Source organism: Dasypus novemcinctus, chromosome 17, assembly GCF_030445035.2.
Source record: "Dasypus novemcinctus isolate mDasNov1 chromosome 17, mDasNov1.1.hap2, whole genome shotgun sequence".
NCBI classification, from domain to species: domain Eukaryota; kingdom Metazoa; phylum Chordata; class Mammalia; order Cingulata; family Dasypodidae; genus Dasypus; species Dasypus novemcinctus.
In genome coordinates, this window is record NC_080689.1 from 10,933,805 (window position 1) to 10,953,865 (window position 20,061).

A 20,061-nucleotide genomic window follows, 5' to 3' on the forward strand; every position below is an offset into this window, starting at 1 on the left:
GACCCCAGACCACAACTGAGTGCCCTAATATAATACTGCATTTATGCCCCAGAAGTGTAGGCCTTTTCTATCAGGGACAGAAACTGGTCTATGACATTTACTGTATGGACAGGCAGAAAAAGCCAGAGAACAGACTCTCTGAATGTAAGTGCAGCACTGTATTTTAATGTGCTACCAGTTTGTTGAGAGTTCAGATAAGGTGTTAAGATCCAAGGCCACAGACTTCATTTTATACTGCTTAAAAAGAATGAAAATGTAGTTTTTTGCTTTTTCTTGTAATGGCAAGAAGGGTATTGGAGAAGATACTCAAATGGCTTTAGCAGTTGTGTTCAGGTGGGAGGCAGTACTCCCTAGGAGATGAGGGATTTTGGAAATATGCAAATGTGGGATTTAGTGATATTATTGGCATATACTAGAAAATGGCCAAAGATCTTAAATGACTTTCAATATGGGGGAAGGTCACCTATGACAGTTGTCACACCAGAAATGCCAATAGCATCTCTGTTGAGAAGCAGATGTCCAAGAGAACTTATTTGGAAAGGATATAGTTTAAAAACCTCTCACAACTTCTGGGGAAAGCTCAAAGAGAGTCTAAAACACATCATGGGTATCATGGCCAATGAAACTTAAGAGTCTGTTTGTCTCACTGTTATATCTTTGATATTTGTAGCAACTCCTGTGAGTTAGAATAATTGCCATTGAGCATATTACCACACAAGTTGTAAAGAAAAACCCCTCTAGTTTTCTGTTTAAAAAAAGAGGGAGATTATTTATAGTATCACATTCAAGGAATGACATATTTTAAGCTAACATTTGAAAATGTTCAATAATCAGTTTAATAGTTAACAATTTTTTTCTTTTGGGGAATTAAAAAATCATGAAATGAACAGGTATTTGCACACTGATGTTCATAGTGGCATTATTCTCAATTACGAAAAGATGGAAGCAACGCAAGTGTCTATCAACTGATGACTGGATAAACAAAATGTGTTATATACATAAAATAGAGTATTATTCAGCTCTGAAAAGGAATGAAGTTCTGATACATGGAACAACATGGATGAACCCTGAAGACATCATGTTGAGTGCAATAGGCCAGACACAAAAGGACAAATATTGTCTGAGCTCACTGATAGAAATCATTAGAATAAACAAATGCATAGAGTCAAAAACTAAAATATAAGTTACTGGGAACTGAAGAGGGGATAAAGAAGGAGAAATGAATGCTTAAATTTTAGAGTTTTTGTTGGGGGATGGAAAAGTTTTGGTAATAAGTGCTGGTGATGATAGTACATTGTGAACATAATTAACAGCATTGAAATGCATATTTGAAATGTGGTTAAAAGGGGAAATTTTAGGTTGTATACATGTTATTAGAATAAAAATTTTAAAAGACTGTATAACACAGATAGTGAACCGTAATGTAAACCATGGGCTATAGGTAATTATACAATTATAATAATACTCTTTCATGAATTGTAACAAATGTACCCACTAATGCAAGCTGTTGATAATAGAGTAGTATATAGGAACTCTGTTTTCAGCATGATTTTTCTATAAACCTGCAATTTTCTAATTAAATTTTAATTTTCTAATTAAAAATAATAATTATGAAATGAGGTAATGCATATGAAAATCTTAGTTCAGAGTTGGGCACATAGTAAGCACTCAAGGACTTGTAGTAATAACATTAATTTGCTTTTGTAACAGTTGTTAATTAATCTTTGTGTTTATTTTCAGAGAGCCATTGCTTACCTTTTACCAAGTGGTTTATTTGAGAAGCGAGCCAGGCCAATAATGAAGGTAGTTATTTTATTTAATATTTTTTTAAAATTTTACTTAGTTTTATATGATAAAGTAATTAAATAATATACTTTTTGATTTATTTTACAGCATCCTGAGCACATTTTTCCGAAGCAAAGAGGTAAGTGTTCAAAAAAGAAATAACGCGTTTGTCTTTACTATGTGTTACACTATAAATCAGCAGTTCTCCTCAGGTATTGCAGAGACCTCATATGTTATGATAGTCATGATGTAAGTAAAAAATATTTTGAGACAAAAAACAAAAGAAATTTTTTAAATTAAAAATATTTTGTAACTTGTAGTGACTGGAGTTAGCAGACTTGCTTTTCAATTAAGTAAAATTGGATGAGGTTAGACTTTTATACCTATGCTAGTCACATTAATTTATTTGTATGCTAATAAGCATTTTTAGGGAGAGATCAGTGCAGATTAACTACTAATAAGTTCTCTTGGATTTTGTTTATATGAAAAATTTTTTCCTACATTTTTGTAGGATGTTTCACTGGCTATAATTGTTTTTCTTTTTTAGTCTTTCAGCACTTAAATGATGTCATTCCATTTTCACCTGACTTGCGATGTTTCTGATGAGCAGTTAGTCATTATTTGTATCGTGTCCCATTTTTTCTAGCTTCTTTTAAAATTTTCTTTACCTTTTAGATACGTAAAATTTAAAAATCCTGAAGAAAACACACAATAAGCTTAACAGTTGCCTGAAAATTGAATAATATATTTACTGTACATTACAAGCCTCTTATCTAATGTAGACTGGTGGTAGTTGTCAATAATTTAAAAAGTCTGTTAAAGCCAGAAATAATTTTTTAAAATTGCGTTTATTCATCAGTCCTTAGATTTTTGTATTTATCATGTGTCTGTTCCTCCTCATTTCTTTTGTGTAAACCATGTCACTTGATGTATCATCAAACATTTTCAGTTTTGATTTCTTTACAGTGAAGCAAAGAACTTAAACGTCCTAAGGTATCTGAGTGCAGGATATTTTTTGATGTCTACAAAGTATCCCCCTCATCCAAACTGAAGTTAAATACAGCTTTTTTTTAGCAACTTATCTTTGAGTTTTTCCAAAGCGTTCGACTTAGTTTTCATAGAAACAGCAACTGTCTTTCCTGTTTGCACTCAAATTTCATCTCTTTATAAAATATTTACTTCACGTAATTACAGAAATAAGTACAACTGTAATAAATGGTTTGAGAGTAAACACAATTGATTCTTAGTAAGCATTTCATTCAGTAACAAACATATATGGGTATACTGGTAACTAGTCTGGAAAACACAGTGCTCAGTATGCTGGTACCATTACGTTTGAGAGAGTCGATTAAAGATTGGTAAGAGAATAGATATTTACGATTTACACAAAAAATTTTTTTCTTTTGCATTGATGTTTCTACTAAGTCTTGCTTATGTTCAAAAACCATTCAGTCCTCCTTTTGCACCACTGCATTCTTTAAAATGATATTTAATTTAGAGTAATTTTATAAATATTTGACTCCTTTTATAAATATGTCCTCATAATTCCTCAATTCTTAGACATGGTTGATTATAAAGTAGACCATCGATTTAATAGTAGGTTTGGGGAAATAACAAATAAAGCATGTATTACAAGTTTTAGCATACTGAATTTAAAGGTGAAGTTCAATTTTGTAGAATTAAGTCTGTGTGTACAAGGCACAGAAACTTATACCCAGTGGTTTTTCTGCAAATGCTTAATACGGCAATGGGTTTTCTTTCCTGCCCTTCTTTTTTACTTGTTCCCTTATTTTTGAACCTTGCAGTCTTAACCACCTAGGTCTCTCCCTCTCTCTTTTCTGTGTATCCCTCTTAGTTGCCTTTCTTCTTTTATATCTGCCCTCTCTGGGACTGGTTCATCTTTCAAATCATACCAGCTTCTAAGTAACAAGTTCTTTATTATTACCAGCTGAAATTCTAAATCCCTCTGCAAAATGCTCATGTGTTATTCTGGAAATATGTCATTGTTGGTAGGGTTATCTTATATTATAGTTAACTATATTTAAATAAATATAGTTAATATTTAAATTCTTTACAATTAGCATAATGTTTTACCTACCTCACCATTTTGTTGTTCCTTGTAAATAAAGGACAAACTAATTTTTTTTGTTTTTTTCTTCTTGTTGGTTTTCTGTGTGTGTGTGTTTTAATGTTAAAAAATATGTGAACTTAGATTTGGATATATTGTGGCAATTATAATGTGCTACCACTTCCCTTATTAAAAGATAAAGCATTCCAGATTGGATTAATAGAAAAATCCTACTCTGTACTGTTTAAAGCAGGGGTTCTTAACCAAGGGGTCAATGAGCTTGAATTTAAATTCAAAAAAACATTATTCTTGTGGGGACGTGTTGTTGTGGATATGATATATTTATTAAATAGTAGACAGTGTAGTGTGGACTTACTAAGGGGCCTATGGTTGTCACCTGACTGGCAAAGAGGTCCGTGGAACAAAAAAAGGTTAAGAACCCTTGATTTTAAGCAAAGGAGGAAAATACTGATAAAAACAAAGATATATATACAGGTTTGATGCTGGAAACCAAGAGTGAGTGGCACCTAATATTGGACAATATAGAATTCAAGGGGAAAGAAGATGATTCAATGCAAGGAAGAATAGAAGAATATTAATTTGTGTGGATGAAACTAATGGCCATAAGTAGATTTCACAATCATGAACCTTTTTGCACCAAAACAGTTAGCATTGAAATGTTGAAAATAAACACTGTTAACTAAAGATACAGCCACATATACAAGGAAGACATTTTCTTTTCGGATATCTATGGAATAATAATAGAATAATGATGTAATAGGTCATAAAGATAAACTAATAAATTCAAAAAAGTAGAAATCATTAGATTTTCTGACTTAAAATCAGTAAAACCATATAACTGTTGGGTTAAAGAGGAAACAAAAATTGAGATTACAGGTATTTAGTCATATATGACAGTGAGAACAGTTAATATCAAACCCTGTGGGATATGGACAATGTCATATAGAGGTAAATACATATTTATTAGAAATTAAGAAACAGTGATACTAACTGGACTGAGAATTCAATCCAAGAAGCCAGAAAAAGCAAAAATAAACTAATTTTAAAAGTGAAACATTTTAAAGCAGGGATAATGATAGATAAAAGTAACAAGTCGTTCTTTGAGAAGTTAATGAGATTAGTCAGCTTCTGGCAAGTCTGGTCAAGGAACAAAGGGAGAAATCATAAGTGCATAATATTAATTTTAAATAATATTCAGAGGATATTTTATAAGTATAAGTAATGAAGTAATAACTTCATTCTAATTAATTTGAAAAATCTCCTGGATAATAACTATATAGCTAGTGTTTATTAAAATGGCGTGCACTAGGCACAGTTCTATGTACCTTGCATACTCATAATCTGCATGACAGTTTTATTAAGTAAGTGCTTTTATTTTCCCCATTTCATGTATATAGGAATTAAAGTACATCAAGGTTAACTTACCAAGGACACATGGCTAGAAAGTGGCAGAACCAGGATCTAGACCCAGGCAATTGTGATTACAGAGCATGTATTCATAATCGCCATACTCTTCTGACTCTCCGACAGGTAGTATAAAAATCTAATTACCGTAATTGTCTTAATCAGAAGAGTGCTGGCTAGACCAAAAGCCAACAAAGTCAGAGGGAGCCAAAGATCTAATCCGTGAAGTACAAGGCCCAGAAAGTTTTATCAGTATGTTCTATTACATCTTGAAGGAGCAAGTAATTTTTGTATTATGTTAATTCTTACAGAAAAAATAAAAGCTTTTAAATTCATTTTAAAGGCTCACACAGTTATCACATCTGGACACAAATTGCCCAAAGTCTATTCTCACTAAATAAAATGCCAGCAAGCAAAATAAAACATGCTTTATTCTAGAGGACCTATTTCCCAAAGGAATAGAAGGATAGTTTAAGGTTAGGAAATATATTAATGTAATTCTCTGTATTAATTGGGTCAAGGAGAAATACTTAATTTCATTTCCATAGATGCATTAAAAAAGGTCTTTTAATAAAATTTGTAATTTGTTGATAACTTAATAAATTTATAAATTACCTTAGTTTGAGAAAGACTGTCATAAGAAATAGAAACACATCAAATTTTAAAAATCATCCTTGGTTTTCATTGCTGATACAGGTTTTATATCTTGATCTTGTATACTGCAACCTCATTAAATTTGTTAGTTTTAGATGTCTTTTTTGTAGACTGCATAAGATTTTCTTACATAGGCAATCAGTGCCATCTGCAAATAAATACAATTTTACTTCTTCCTTTAAAACAAAGTATCATTGGATTCCTTCACATTAAATTCAAGAACGTGACAGTATGCTTGAACTTGCCTCTGTTATTCAAAATTATTTTGGAAATTTTAAGTAATGTGATAGAAAAGTGTGGTTAAGAAAAGGGCAAAGATGTTAGGACTAAATAAATAATCACAGCTGTTATGGTTGTCCACTTACAAAATATAAAACCATGAACTAAAAAACTATGTTACAGTTTCAGTAGAATATCATTGAGTATCTGAATACTGGAAATATTCAAACTATGAATTGTTCTGAAAGAATTTTTTTAATGATACCCTTTTATAAAAACACACCACAGTCTAGCTCAAGGATGAAACACTGATTAAGTGGAAATGATATGAGTATCCTTCCAGTTAATGACATCATGGTGGCCAGATCCACACGATGAAATCAGTGTGGAATGCAGTGGAATGGATGATGTAAGTAACATGATGGTCTTGTTGGTAACAAATGATTTTGATCTTTCTCTGCCTTTATGTATTTTGGCAGGCAAGTACAATTTTAAAAACATTGAATTCTAACAGTAGAGAAATATATATCCATGCACATACACATGCATACAGTCTAATCCATTTAAAATGGAATTAAAAAAAAAAAAGTTGTAGATAGAGAACAGCAGAGTTGAATCAAAATTTTAAAAATCATTATGTGTTTTTTGAATTAAATTCAAACTGTAACAAATAAGAAAGCTAATTGATAAACATACATAAATGTTTTTCTGTAACATAATATTGCACCCTTAAGTCACACAAAAAAAGCAAAGGGTAAAGATTGATAAATTGTCTTTTTCAAAATTTAAAACTTCTCTTTGACATAAAGGCACTATAAATTTAAAAGACAAGTAACAAAGTAGAGAAAATTTGAAACATAACAAATAGAGGCCTAATCGCTAGGATTACTTAGTTATAAAATTAATGGGAAAAATGCTTAATAGAAAAATGAGCAAAGAAAAATAAGGAAGTCATTACTGAAGAAAATAAAAGTTGGAGTAAACATATGCAATTATCAGAGATCAGAAATGGGAGACCATTATTACCCATCAGATTGGCAATTGAAAATATTAAATAGCATCTCAGTATGTCCCCTCAATAGGGTGGCTAAATAAACTGTCACTGAATAATATACAGGTGGTAAGATGAGTATTACGACAGATTTTATTAAAAGTATAAATAACCCTAAGCCCTTCTCTATTAAAGGTGGAGTGGGGAACACCATTCCAGAATCCTCAGGATTGGGGAATGAACCATGGACTAGAACAGACTTAGTGTTATTTTCCTACAGACTTACTGTGATTCTAGCAATAGAAAAACTGTTTTCATGGATGTGGAGGCAGTGGCCACTAGAAGTTCTGAGGGGAGGGGGAGGGAAAATAGGCATAATATGAGGGCATTTTCAGGCCTTGGAATTGTCATGAATGACATTGCAATGACAGATACAGGCCATTGTATGTCTTGTCATAACTTACAGAATTGTGCAGGAGAGAGTATAAACTACAATGTAAACTATAAACTGTAATCCATGCTTAGTGGCAATGCTCCAAAATGTGTTCGTCAATTGTAACAAATGTACCACTAATGAAGGATGTTGTTCATGAGGGAAAATGTGGGAGAGGTAGAGAGTGGGCATATGGGAATCCCCCATATTTTTTATGTAACATTTATGTAATCTAAGTATCTTTTTAAAAAATTCTAACGTATGTTAAAATAAAAAACAGATAACCAAATGGGTAGGGGAGGAGCCCTGTATCTAGAACCACAAAATCTATTATACCTACAAATATAACTTGGAAAAAATACCTAAGGGATTTATATAGAAAATTATAAAACTTGGTTAAAAATCGTAAGTGAAAATTTAGTTGAGAAAAGATTCCATGTTCCTATAAGGGAAGACTCAATATTACAAAGTTGCTGCTATCATACTGATTAATAAATTTATATAATTTCATTCAAAGTTCTGGTGAGATTTTGCTGGAAAAACTTGTCAAGTTTATTTGATAGAGTAAACATGCAAGAAACTGTGATAAATTAATAAAGAATAATGGAGGGAGCTTACCCTACCAGTTATCAAAAATGCAGCAAAAAGCTCTGGTCCAATTTAAATATTGGTAATGGTTCCAAATAGATAGACCAGTGAAACAAAATGGAGCATTCAGTATTAGCATATCTTTGAATTTTAAGACAAACTTTTTTTTTTTCAAATTTTAACATCTTTAACAACAGGATGCATCTCACAATGTAAACTATGATTAGTGCCATGTTTTACTGCTTTTCTTTTTTCTGCTTTTGGTATATAAAATACATGGTGGGGCATCTTAAATCTGTGACATCTTAGATTGAATGAATTTGGGTGTATTTATTATGTGAATTTAGAGGATTCTTATCCCAGTTCTCACAGTAAGTTGAATAGGCAAGCGAAAGTAGTCACAGGATAAAAATAGGAACTAAAATATATATATATATATATTTATATATAAACTAATGAACCTGGCCCTTTATAAGATGAAGCCCAACTCCAACATCTTTCCAAGCTTAACATCAGAGTATAACTTCAGCCATGCTGTTTGTCTCTTGGTGACTACCTTAACACTACAGTGAATATCGATTGCATAATGAAGTTTTACAACTTCATGAATGAAAAGTATGAAGGACTTCATGAAGTCTATGAAAATAATTTTGGAGAACTATTTAAATTATCTACAAAGTCATTGGCAAACAAGCATCTGGTTTTATTTCTAAAGCTAACCTCCAAATCAAATTTTTCACCATTTATTATGAAATTTTAATCTTCCTTTTAAGGGTATTCTCTTTAAGTGGCTCATACCAAGTATCCTCAGAGAAGAAACACATTCTATATATGATACAAGTGACACTTCAATAGGAAAAGTGTATACTATTCAGAATAACTGTAGTGGAATAATGACTCTTGGCTGGACAGATTCATACTTGAATCTCTGCCTCATACACATAAATTCCAGATAGATTAAAATCTGAACATGAAAGCAAATAAAAATTCCAGAAGAAAATATAGGGAAATAGTTTTAGAAAGTCTAAAAACCTAGGGCATGCATTCTCAATGGGGGGTGATCATCACCCCCAAGAGGGTGAAAATTGTTTCCCAGGGGTGAAAAATGGTTTGTGGCCCTCGAAAGGACCACAGTGCATTAACAGATCCGTGGTATATCTTAGTATTAGAATTCCAAGGGAGGGGAACAATGAGGGGGAAAAAGTCTAAAAAAGGCCCCTTAGTGGGGATGATAATAGGGAAAGAAAAAAAAAGGTTGAAAAACACTGCTAGAGAGGAAAAGTGACAGACTTAGATATATAAGTATTTTAAACTTCCTGATGAAAGATACCATAAACAAAGTTAAAAGGCTAATGACAGACTGGGAGAAAATATTTTACAACTTATCTATGGGCAAGAGAGTATTATTTTTAATGTACAAGAGTTCCTACAAAAAGCTAACAGAAAAGCAACTCGAATTATAGAAAAGGACGTGGAATTAACAACGTTTGGTTATTTATTATAGTAGCTTAATTTCTCACGCTATTTGGTGGGATTAGAGATGTTTGAACATCTGCCTTTCAAAAGTATTTAACGGTACACATTTTGGGGGCCCCTTCTGTCTTAGACATTTAAAAGGCAGGATGATCTGAAGCCTCTCTGAGGTGTGTTGTCATAGGGCTGAAACAAATCGTGGCATTCAGAAATACACTATTTTAATTTTTTCCCTGTCATATTATGCATATTTCTAATTCTCTGAGTGTGATAAATTACTATCAGCTCTCTTATTCAAGATTATGGGCATGCCTTGTATTTACAGCTGAACCTAAAAATTTTTTGTCATAAGTTGATTTTGGCTATTTCAAGTTTTTATTTAAAACAAATTATAGGAATTCTCATGGTAGAATATTTAGGAATATTATTAAATATAAATACTATGGTAATGGGTATGAAATAGTAAATCCTAAATATTTACTATTAATATGCTAAACTAAATATCAGATTTCTAAATATTTGTCATCTTTGTTATTGTAAAGCTTACCAGAATTTTAAATGTGGTTTATACCTGCAGTGCCATAGCTAATTGTCTCTCTAATTGTGTATTTTTATTTTTATTTATTTTTGTTCATTTGGCTTTTTATCAGCAATCCAGTGGGGAGAAGATGGCCGTCCATTTCATTTTCTCTTTTATACGGGCAAACAATCATATTATTCATTAATGCATGTAAGTATATTGCATTTATGATAAATAATATTAGCTATAAGCTAAATAATTACACCAGAGGTTTTTCTCAGAAGCTTCATAATTTACCTTGTATTTTCTGAAAAAGATAACTCATAAAGGTGAGACTGTTGGAAAGCTTCATATTTTCTTATTTTTGCTAAAAATAAACTTTTTAGAATTTATACCTATAAAATGTTTTTACTTACAAATTGAAATCATATTAGAAGACAAATGTTCATGTATGTGAGGCATGTATGTGCTTTCAAGGTAAGAAATGACAAAAGAGGGATCAGAGTATATAATGCTGTTGGGTACTATGAGGCCTTTCCCTTGAGAGAGTGTCAAATAGATAACTGTCTGTACTTTGTTTTTCTTGTTTGTATACAATTTTTGCTTTTTGTAAGTTAGCACAGTGTATGAGTCTAGAATTTGGGTCCTCAAAATGACCTAAGAAATTATTTTATTGCACTTAGAGTCCCAACTTCATTTGAGTATACTGTGAACAGCTTTTGTTTTGTTTTCAGAGCTGTGTTTGATAGTGTGCAAATTTGGGAGAGATCCCTGGATAATGAAAAAATAAGAGGATGGATGCTGATACCTAATTATAAACAACAAAAATAGTTTTACTTTTAGCACATGGTGCCAGGTTTTATTATGTGATTTTTTTAAAGTTAGAGAAGTATTTATTGGACTTCCCCCATCTGCAATCAGATTTCAGTTGTTTAAATTCTGTGCACACATGTACTGTGCATTTTAGAATTATCTGGTGTTTATTTGTGCTCCACAAACCCAAAGGACAAAATCCTCACTTGTCAGGTACATTTATTTCTTGGGGAAAAAAAAAGAAAACCTTTTTTTCGCTTTTTGTTGACCTTGGGCAAATGAGCTTCTTGCCCTGGCAGAAATGAAATGAATGATAAATGTAGAGTGTGTCTTTGCTGAGTAATGGAGCTGCAGCTCAGGCTTTCCACTGAGGTTTTCTCCTGCACAGCCTGAGGCTGCCCGAGAACCCCTGCTGTTCGTTTAAATAGGTATGTCAAATCTGCCTCCAAACGCCGCTGGTTTGATCTGTGGTAATATTTGTGAAGGTTCCATATGGACTTGAGCCCCCTGCAGTGCTAAGAAATAATGTACAACGCTTCATGGTGCAGACACAAATTTTCTCTGAAAAGGGATGCAATGCTGCGTTTTAGCTGTCGGAGAGGATGATGGAGCTGACGCGCTAGGCCTGTCAACTTGTTACACGGATGGGTTGCACGCAGCGAAGCTGTGGAAAATCTGTGCCTTTTAACTTTTCTACTTAATCACGGTTGTAGCATTGCCTTTAGACTGTATGCTACATTAATTCTCTTCCTGCCTTCTGCCTTTCATCCCAAGTTTCACGGAAAAAAGTAAAGCATGCAGGTATTGTAGAGGAGCCTTATCACACAGCTGTCATCTGACAAGCTATTTGCATTTGTTTTGGCTGAAACTGAGCAACCCAAGGGCAAGGTATTTTGTTGCATTCCATCATAATGAAGAAATTACACATTGTAGTAAGAGACCTAACTTTACTTTTGATTGTTTATATGTTTTAAAAGGTATTGCTCAGTTTCTCAGTGGGTAAAATACTGCCGTACCCCTTGACTAAAATATCAAATTATATCCGGATAATAAATGTTCCTTTTAAGTAATATAGTTATGTTACTTGCAGAAGATTTTCTCAGGCATTTGTTTTAGTTAAAACTGTTTTGTTAGGTGTTTTGATGCTTCATTGTGGGGTATAGCATCCCTTTCATTGCTCATCCGAATAATTGGCATATATGGATTACAGACACCTTAGTTTAACTTGAACATTATAATACAGCTAATTAATAAAATCTTGTATTTTCAAAAATTATTCGTATGAAACTTAAAGGAATTATATGTATGGAAGAAAAGGAGAAATGTTTTCCTAAATATATATGCCAATCTCTTCTGCATCATGTATGACACACTTTATTAATTGCACTGACTCAATATAACTGTTCAGCTCACAAAATCGGTTTTATAGTTGTCAAGCATTGCCTATAAAGTACAACTGTAAAACATGAAACTGCTTCATGTGTTTGTGCTCTCCTCCTTTCCCCTTTGTCTTTGTGGTGGTGCTGGGGGTATTGGACAGTTGTATTCTGTATGTGAGTGTGATCACCATTCCTCCAGCCCTCAGCACAGCGGGAGAATTAGCCCCCTGAAGACTGTGGCGGACTTAAATACTTGGAAATGACTTAAATGCTTGGAAATGAATTGTTGTTTTTACCATTTCTTTTGGTTGATGTAATTTTCTTCCTATGTGACAGGGTAAAAGATACTTAAGCCAAACTGTGTTTATCCCGTGTTGTTGTCCAGCAGTAATTGTGTGAGGCATGGCAGTCATCGGCCAAGCATTTTGACAAGAAAACACAGCTAGAGCATATGGGCACTTCTGCAAGGAGGCTTTTCTGGTGATGATTAACCCTCCTTATGGTCTCTAATGATGTTAATTCTTTCGTTAGTATTTGGTGACTGTTTACATATTTTAAGCTTATGTTTTATATTATAGCAACAAATAAAAGGTAGTCCTGATACAATTTATAGTTAAAGCTAAAGATGACATATAATGCTTTAGTGAGTACTGTTTCCAGTTGACCTGTATTTAGTGCATCCATTTTTTGTGGGGACATGGGAAGGTTTTTGTGGGCAGATGAGGGTGAGAAGAAAGATATAATTTATTATTCCTGTCTAGAAATGTAGTATGATAGGGAAGTATAAAAAGAAGGAAAATGTGATTAAGTTCTCACACTTTGTAAATGTGGTTCATTCCTTGTGTCCTTTAACAGGTTAGTTGGGACTTCAGTTTTCCTGTGGGTACAATGATGATACACATGTCTTTAGGTTCCTGGAAAAGCCAAAAAAAAGCCCATCTATTTTTACAGTACAGCTAATATGATATACATATACAATGGAAAAAAGTATAAAATAGTGCTAATATACTTAATAAAATGTAGTTTTAGAAGAAGAAATAAGAGGCTTATGGAATTCTCAAAGAATCTTTAGGTACTATAAAAGGGCTCCGTGCTTAATGGCATTGGCTCTTCTGTCTTTTCACATCAAAATGGATGGATGCCTTTCCATCTCCTCAATAGCTATGTAACCTGTAGACTTCTGAACATGAGTTAGGTCTTCTCTTTGGGGTTTCAGTAGCAGAATGAAGAGCAAAGAAAGGAATAAATGAAGTTTCCTGAAACAACTGAGTAAAAGTGTAAAGAGAAAAATGTTTAAAGAGGACATAACTATCTGTGTAAAAAAAGAGAATGCTAGGTCAAGACAATTGAATGTTACACAATGCTGGGTGCACAACTGAGAGGAAAACAGGAAGGGACAGGCCCCAAGAGTTGTCCGACCCCTTGGTACATCAGCCTACCAGGTGGTACCCATTGCCCGCAGCAGCTCAGTCCTGTCCAGACAGTGGATTACCTTCATGAGTAAGACATTTGCAGCCTTGGGTAGTCCCAGATCCGTTTGTGCTGATTTTAAGAAAATTTCAATTTTAAGATAATGTTTTACTCATTTTATCAACCTATATATAGTTCTGAAAAATTTTAAATTCACTTGAATTGAGTAGAAAATAACTTTTAACTCATTATGGAAGGTGATTATATGACTCTGAAGTGTGGAACTGTTTTGTAAAATATAAGTCATTGAGTCAAGGCATTTGTTTGTCAAGGTTTTCCCAAAATTCTTTCTGAGGTAAATAGGTTATTAAGAAAGGAGCTCTAGGGAAGCGGACTTGGCCGTGGTTAGGGCGTCCGTCTACCACATGGGAAGTCCGCGGTTCAAACCCCGGGCCTCCTTGACCCGTGTGGAACTGGCCATGCGCAGTGCTGATGTGCGCAAGGAGTGCCGTGCCACGCAGGGGTGTCCCGCCCCTGCATAGAGGAGCCCCACGTGCAAGGAGTGCGCCCTGTAAGGAAAGCTGCGCAGCCCAAAAGAAAGTGCAGCCTGCCCAGGAATGGCGCTGCACACACACAGAGCTGACACAGCAACATGACATAACAAAAAGAAACAGATTCCCATGCCGCTGACAAGAACAGAACTGGACAAAGAAGTCGACGCAGCAAATAGACACAGAGAACAGACAACTGGGGCGGGGGTGGGGGAAGGGGAGAGAAATAAATAAATAATTTTTTTAAAAAAAGGAGCTCTAGGGAAGTGGATTTGTTTGGCTTAACTGATAGAGCGTCTGCCTACCACATGGGAGGTCTAGGATTCAAACCCAGGGCCTCCTGACCTGGTGGTGAGCTGGCGCACGCGCAGTGCTGATGCATATAAGGAGTGCGGTGCCACTCAGGGGTGTCCCTCGCGTAGGGGAGCCCCATGCGCAAGGAGTGCACCCCGTAAGAAGAGCCACCCCACATGAAAAAAGTGCAGCCTGCCCAGGAGTGGCGCCGCACACACGGAGAGCTGGCACAGCAAGATGACGCAACAAAAAAGAGACGCAGTTTCCCAGTGCTGCTGACAAGAATACAAGCGGACACAGTGAATGGACACACAGAGCAGGCAACTGGGGTGGGTAGGAAGGGGAGAAAAATAAATAAAAAATAAATCTTTAAAATAAATAAGTAAAAAATAAAAGGAATTACTTGTTTAGAAAATGTTTAAAAAAAAAAAAAAGGAACTCTGAGGTTAAAGATAGTTTGGAAACACTGTATGTGTGTATTGGGAAATTCTGATAAGGACATACTTAGCATGGTAAAAGCTCTGTAAGTTCTTCAGTAAAGAAACCTGTTGCGTAACCCACCACAGCTAAAGCTAAAACTCTATCTAGAACCCCTTTTAATGTCCCATGAAACTAGTGCTTAGGAAAGACTGGAAAGACTGTTGAAAACACTCTGTAAATTGTGTTACTCATCCCACTTTTTCTCAGAAGAGAGGTTAGTCACCTCAGTTTTAGGATTGGTATCAGCCGACGTACATTGAGCATTTATTGAAATTTTAAATAAGCTCCCTGCTTCCCAGTTTTTTAAATTCAGGGAGGCTATACATCTCTGAAAACAGCAGTGGGAATTTTGCATTTTATAGAAATCTCATATTTTAGGACTAGTTTATAGTAACAATGGAGTATTTTCAAAGTATTTCTTTAAATTGAAGGAATAACATGGCCACAGATGAAATTTATACCTCGCCCCCCCCCAAATATATAAAATAAAGGAATAGGTAAATCATATACTGAAGCTATTCTGCTGAATTGGGGGAGGGGAGGTTAAATATAAAAGAAAACCAGGAAATTATAATCCTTATAACTTTTGTATAAACTGTTCATTTTCCTTTCCAGCAAATCTTGTGACTTAGAAATTCTCCAGTTTTTAAAAAATGACTTAAGTAACCTTTATGTTCATAAAGTAAGAGAACAGCCCCAAGAGATGTTTCTTCATTAAATGAAGATTCCAAAATCAATAATTGAGTATTAAAGCATTTTTATTTAGTTGAGATGTTTTTATATCCCCTCTGTGACCAAGTGGTGAATATTTAAAACTCTTGGGCATAATGATCTTATCTTAAAAATGGAATTAAAATAGTGACCCTGCTCACAGTAAGCTATTGTGAAATAACCACTTTACAACTGTATGAGTGCATACTCTTAAAAAGCTGTGGACTGGTGCTGAAATATATCTGCATGCTGTTTTAAGACTTTTCTTGACAGCAGGAGTTAATTCAGTAATTCAGCAATAGAAATTACTGTTCTGGTATTTTTTAAATGTACATTTTCTTCACATATGAGTAATTACCATTGTATATTTTATTGTCTGTTCCAAGTGTAACAGTTAGGAAACTTAATTTTTAAAAAAATGTTTCAGACTTTATTCTTATTGCCTTTATGTTTTGATCATAATCAGATTACTTCTTTGTAATAGTATAAATGTTGTTATATGTGATGGGGCTTTAATTTGAGTAGTAAAACTGTATGGTACTTGAGTTATGAAAGCATTTTAGTGTGATTCCTCATGGGTGTGTACTTCCCTGGAGTACCTTTTCATATGGCCTACATATGAAAAATTTCCTTTTTATGTTGAATAGAATTTTATAATGTATAAACTATATAGCATATTTTTTCACATCTACAATAGAAGTGTGTCCTTGGAATTTTGTATATATTCAGAAACCTCTTAGTAATGATAAATTAATTATATTTGTATTTGTTTCATTTCATTTTGCATATGCCATGGCCAAAAATAGAGATTGTTACTTATCATGGTAATTCTTTGAAATTGATTTTCACTGATTTCTTTAACATACAGTAGTGAAGATAATTAGTATTAGTTTATTATTGTCTATTTTGTATATCAAAATACAGTTGACTTTTCTTACAGTCCCTCCTTGCAATGCTACTTGTTTACCCTTCCTAAAATTGGAATTTCCACATGATTAATATAACCAAAACAGATTTTAGAAGGATACTAAAAATCATATTGCTCATGCTGTTGGAAGGATTTAGTTTAAGCATTTCTTTTCTGCAACCTGAGCATCTGGTATTGTCAAATTAGGCTCCTTCTAAATTTGACTCATACATTATGGAAATCTGATGACACGAGGGGTGGATAGGCTTGCTTTGATTTTATGAAATATTAATCATAGCTGTGATTAATGATTCAGCATTTCACATCTGGGTTATTCCTGTCATATTTGAAAATTATGCTATTAAATACAGTATATAAACTTAGTGTAGGTGGGGTCATACTAATTCTCTAGCGTCCCTTAAAAATTAAGTGGAAACTGAACAATATATGGGTAGCTAGCTACCCGTGATAATCTGTGATGTTGACAGTTCTTGGCATATTTTATACCCTCAAGGATTTTTTATGTAAATTAGTTCACATCTCTTCAGGGAGTTGAAGCTATAGAATCTACTTTCCAGAGAACTGTTGTCTATAACCAAGTTAGAATCGCAGGAGTGGTTTTATTGTGTAGAAAAGAAAGAATAAATAGAAATGGTGCGCCAATAAAATTGTTGAGATTATTTTACTCTTGAATGCCATACCTCATCCCTGCTATCATTTCTCAAACATTACTATGTACATCAGGCACTGTGCTAAGTACTCTACATTTATATTCTTATTTAAAGAAGTGTACAGCATGGCTTAATAAAAGTATTATATAATTAATGGATTACAACCATCAACATTTTTAAGCATTTATTTTAAATGAGTAGAATTTACCATGTTGGAAATTTGACAGGCACCTTTTATGAGTTAGGTTTTTTCCCCTATTCCACATTTACTTGCACCATTTAAAAATTATTATGGTTCTGAATATAACACTAGAAGGTAATATTCTAAGAAAATGTGGAGTAGTTGTAGGGATGGTAGGGATATTTAATGTAGACACTAAGGTTGAATTACTTAATTTGTCCCTTTGAACTAGACTTTCAGTAGTTCTCAAACTTAGTTAGAACTTCACTTGGAAGCATGATTAAAATAGAGGATTGGGTCGCATCCCCAGAAGTTTGCCTTCAGATAGTCTGGATATGGGCCTAAGAATTTTTGTGTCTAATCAGTTTTAAGCTTGGGTACTGATGCTGCTGTTCTGGAGACTGTACCTTTAAAATTACTCAACTAAAGTGACTGATGTACTTTCAGCTTGAGATACTTACAACTCTGTAGCTTATTCCCAGTTTTACTGGTTCTAACATTCACTAAGTGCTGCTTCTCTTCTTTTTCTCCCTGCTTCTTTTCTTTTTCTCTTCTGAAGCTATCAGTTCTACTATCCTTGGGGTTAAAAAACAAAACAAAACATAACGAAAAACTGCTTTAAGAGTCTCACCACAATTTTGTAGATTTATGACAAAATATATAATGGATTGTATCTGTCAATGCAATGTCATGCAGGACAATTCCAATGTCCCGAAAATGCCCCCATTTTACACCTATTCTTCCTCTCCCATCCTTCAGAACCTCTGGTGGCCACTGACTTTATATCAGTGATAAAAGTTCTTCTCATAGCTAGAATAATAATAAGTCTACTTTAGTCTATTGTTCATTCCCCAGTCTTGAGGATTTGGGGATGGTAATGCCCACTCTGCTTCTAATTGAGAGGGAGCTTAGATCCCATGGGGCAGATGAATGGAACTATCTTGCTTGCAGTTGCAGACACTCTCTGTTCCTTGGGATGGGTGTTGTCCATCATCATCTCCTTGTTCGTTGTCCTGGATGAATCCAATGAACTGGAGAGTAGGTGTTGCAACTCTGCCGAGATTGAGGACTCAGTTGGCACATGGACAGACCAAAGATTTAAACCTCTAGGACATCCATTTAATATAAGCAGAAGAGCCATGTGTAAGGAAACTATACATGAATGTAAACTACAATGTAAATTATAGACTGCAGTTAGTAGCAATGCTTCAATATGTGTTCATCAATTCTAACAAATTTACCACACTAATGAAGGATGTTGTTAATGTGGGAAAGTGTGGGAGGGGGAAGAAGTGGGGTATATGGGAATCCCTTTATTTTTTTATGTAATAAGTAATTTAAAGCTTCTTTAAAAATTAAAAAAATAAATAAAAAAACTGGGAAACCAGGAAAAAGGAAAATGCCTCACCAGCCAAAAGAAGTGAACTTTAAAATTCTTATTTCACTGGGAAGTGCTAGCCCATGGTGTACTATCTCAGTTTATTTATGTTGCTGAAACTAAAAGGCTCAGTCTTCACATCCGTCAGTGGTTTTTCCTCATGACAGAATGACTTTTTGAAAAGAGATAACAGATTGAAGATAATACAAGCATCAGTAAATACAAAGACAGTGGCAGAGGGACATTTCTCCTACTCCTAGAACAAACTCTTTGTCAGCAACATTATGGTGTAAAATGGCAATCCAAGCAGATCTAACAAGAAGTTGCCCCCAAAATTTGGAATTATCCATAAGACTGAGATATGGATTGATATCGTCATCAGTAACAGGTTGTATCTTCAGACATTAACTAATGATATTAGAAGCTGTCAAGAATAGCAAGAAGAAAATACCATTTATACCATCTTTTAGCTCATCCTTTAAAAATTTCTATTGGAGGAATGTTTTATAATGGCCATTATATATTAATATGGTAGGTTATACATAAATTATAAGTAAATAAATACATACTGGTTTTGAGTGCTGAAAGAATTAATTTTGCTCAAAAAAAAAAGGGAAACCATTGTATTATTCACCTTGAAAATATATTTTGTTGATAATCCTTATTATTGATTTATTACTATACATTCTAACAATATTTTTTCAAACTTGCATTGCAAATACATAACTAGTGGCATACATTCAAAGACTTAGAAAGTTATTAATAGAAAGAAATGGAATAATGAAAAATAGAATACTATTTTAAGATACAAATTACATGGTAAGATCTTAAATATTATGTAAATAATAAATATTGGGTAATTAGGTAAACTATAAATACCATAACTTTTACTGGTTTATTCTCTAGGTTTCAAGTGGATATTGCTACATAAATTATGATTTTTAAGGAAAATTTTCTAAGGAAAATAAGTAATTTGTAGGGCCTTTTTTCCCCCAAACTCATTGAATTGGAGTTTTGTTGGAGTTTATTTAATAATCAGTTAAAGTTGAGTGTGCTACTATGTATGATACTAGCTTCTCATTGAAATTATCTGCCATCCTTTAGTTTGAATGAAAAATAGTATTATTAAA

The 20,061-nt window shown here is 33.7% G+C and overlaps 1 protein-coding gene across 5 annotated transcripts in view; it reads left to right on the top strand.

Annotated features, from left to right (window-relative positions):
- MRPS9 (mitochondrial ribosomal protein S9) overlaps positions 1 to 20,061 on the top strand; it is a 66,051-nt gene that overhangs the window by 28,838 nt on the left and 17,152 nt on the right. For all 5 annotated transcript variants that reach the window (XM_058278268.2, XM_058278266.2, XM_058278265.2 and 2 more), the window contains exons 3-5: positions 1,741 to 1,803; positions 1,894 to 1,924; positions 10,287 to 10,366. In XM_058278268.2, the coding sequence (XP_058134251.1) occupies positions 1,741 to 1,803; positions 1,894 to 1,924; positions 10,287 to 10,366 (174 nt within the window). The remainder of the gene's footprint in view (positions 1 to 1,740; positions 1,804 to 1,893; positions 1,925 to 10,286; positions 10,367 to 20,061) is intronic.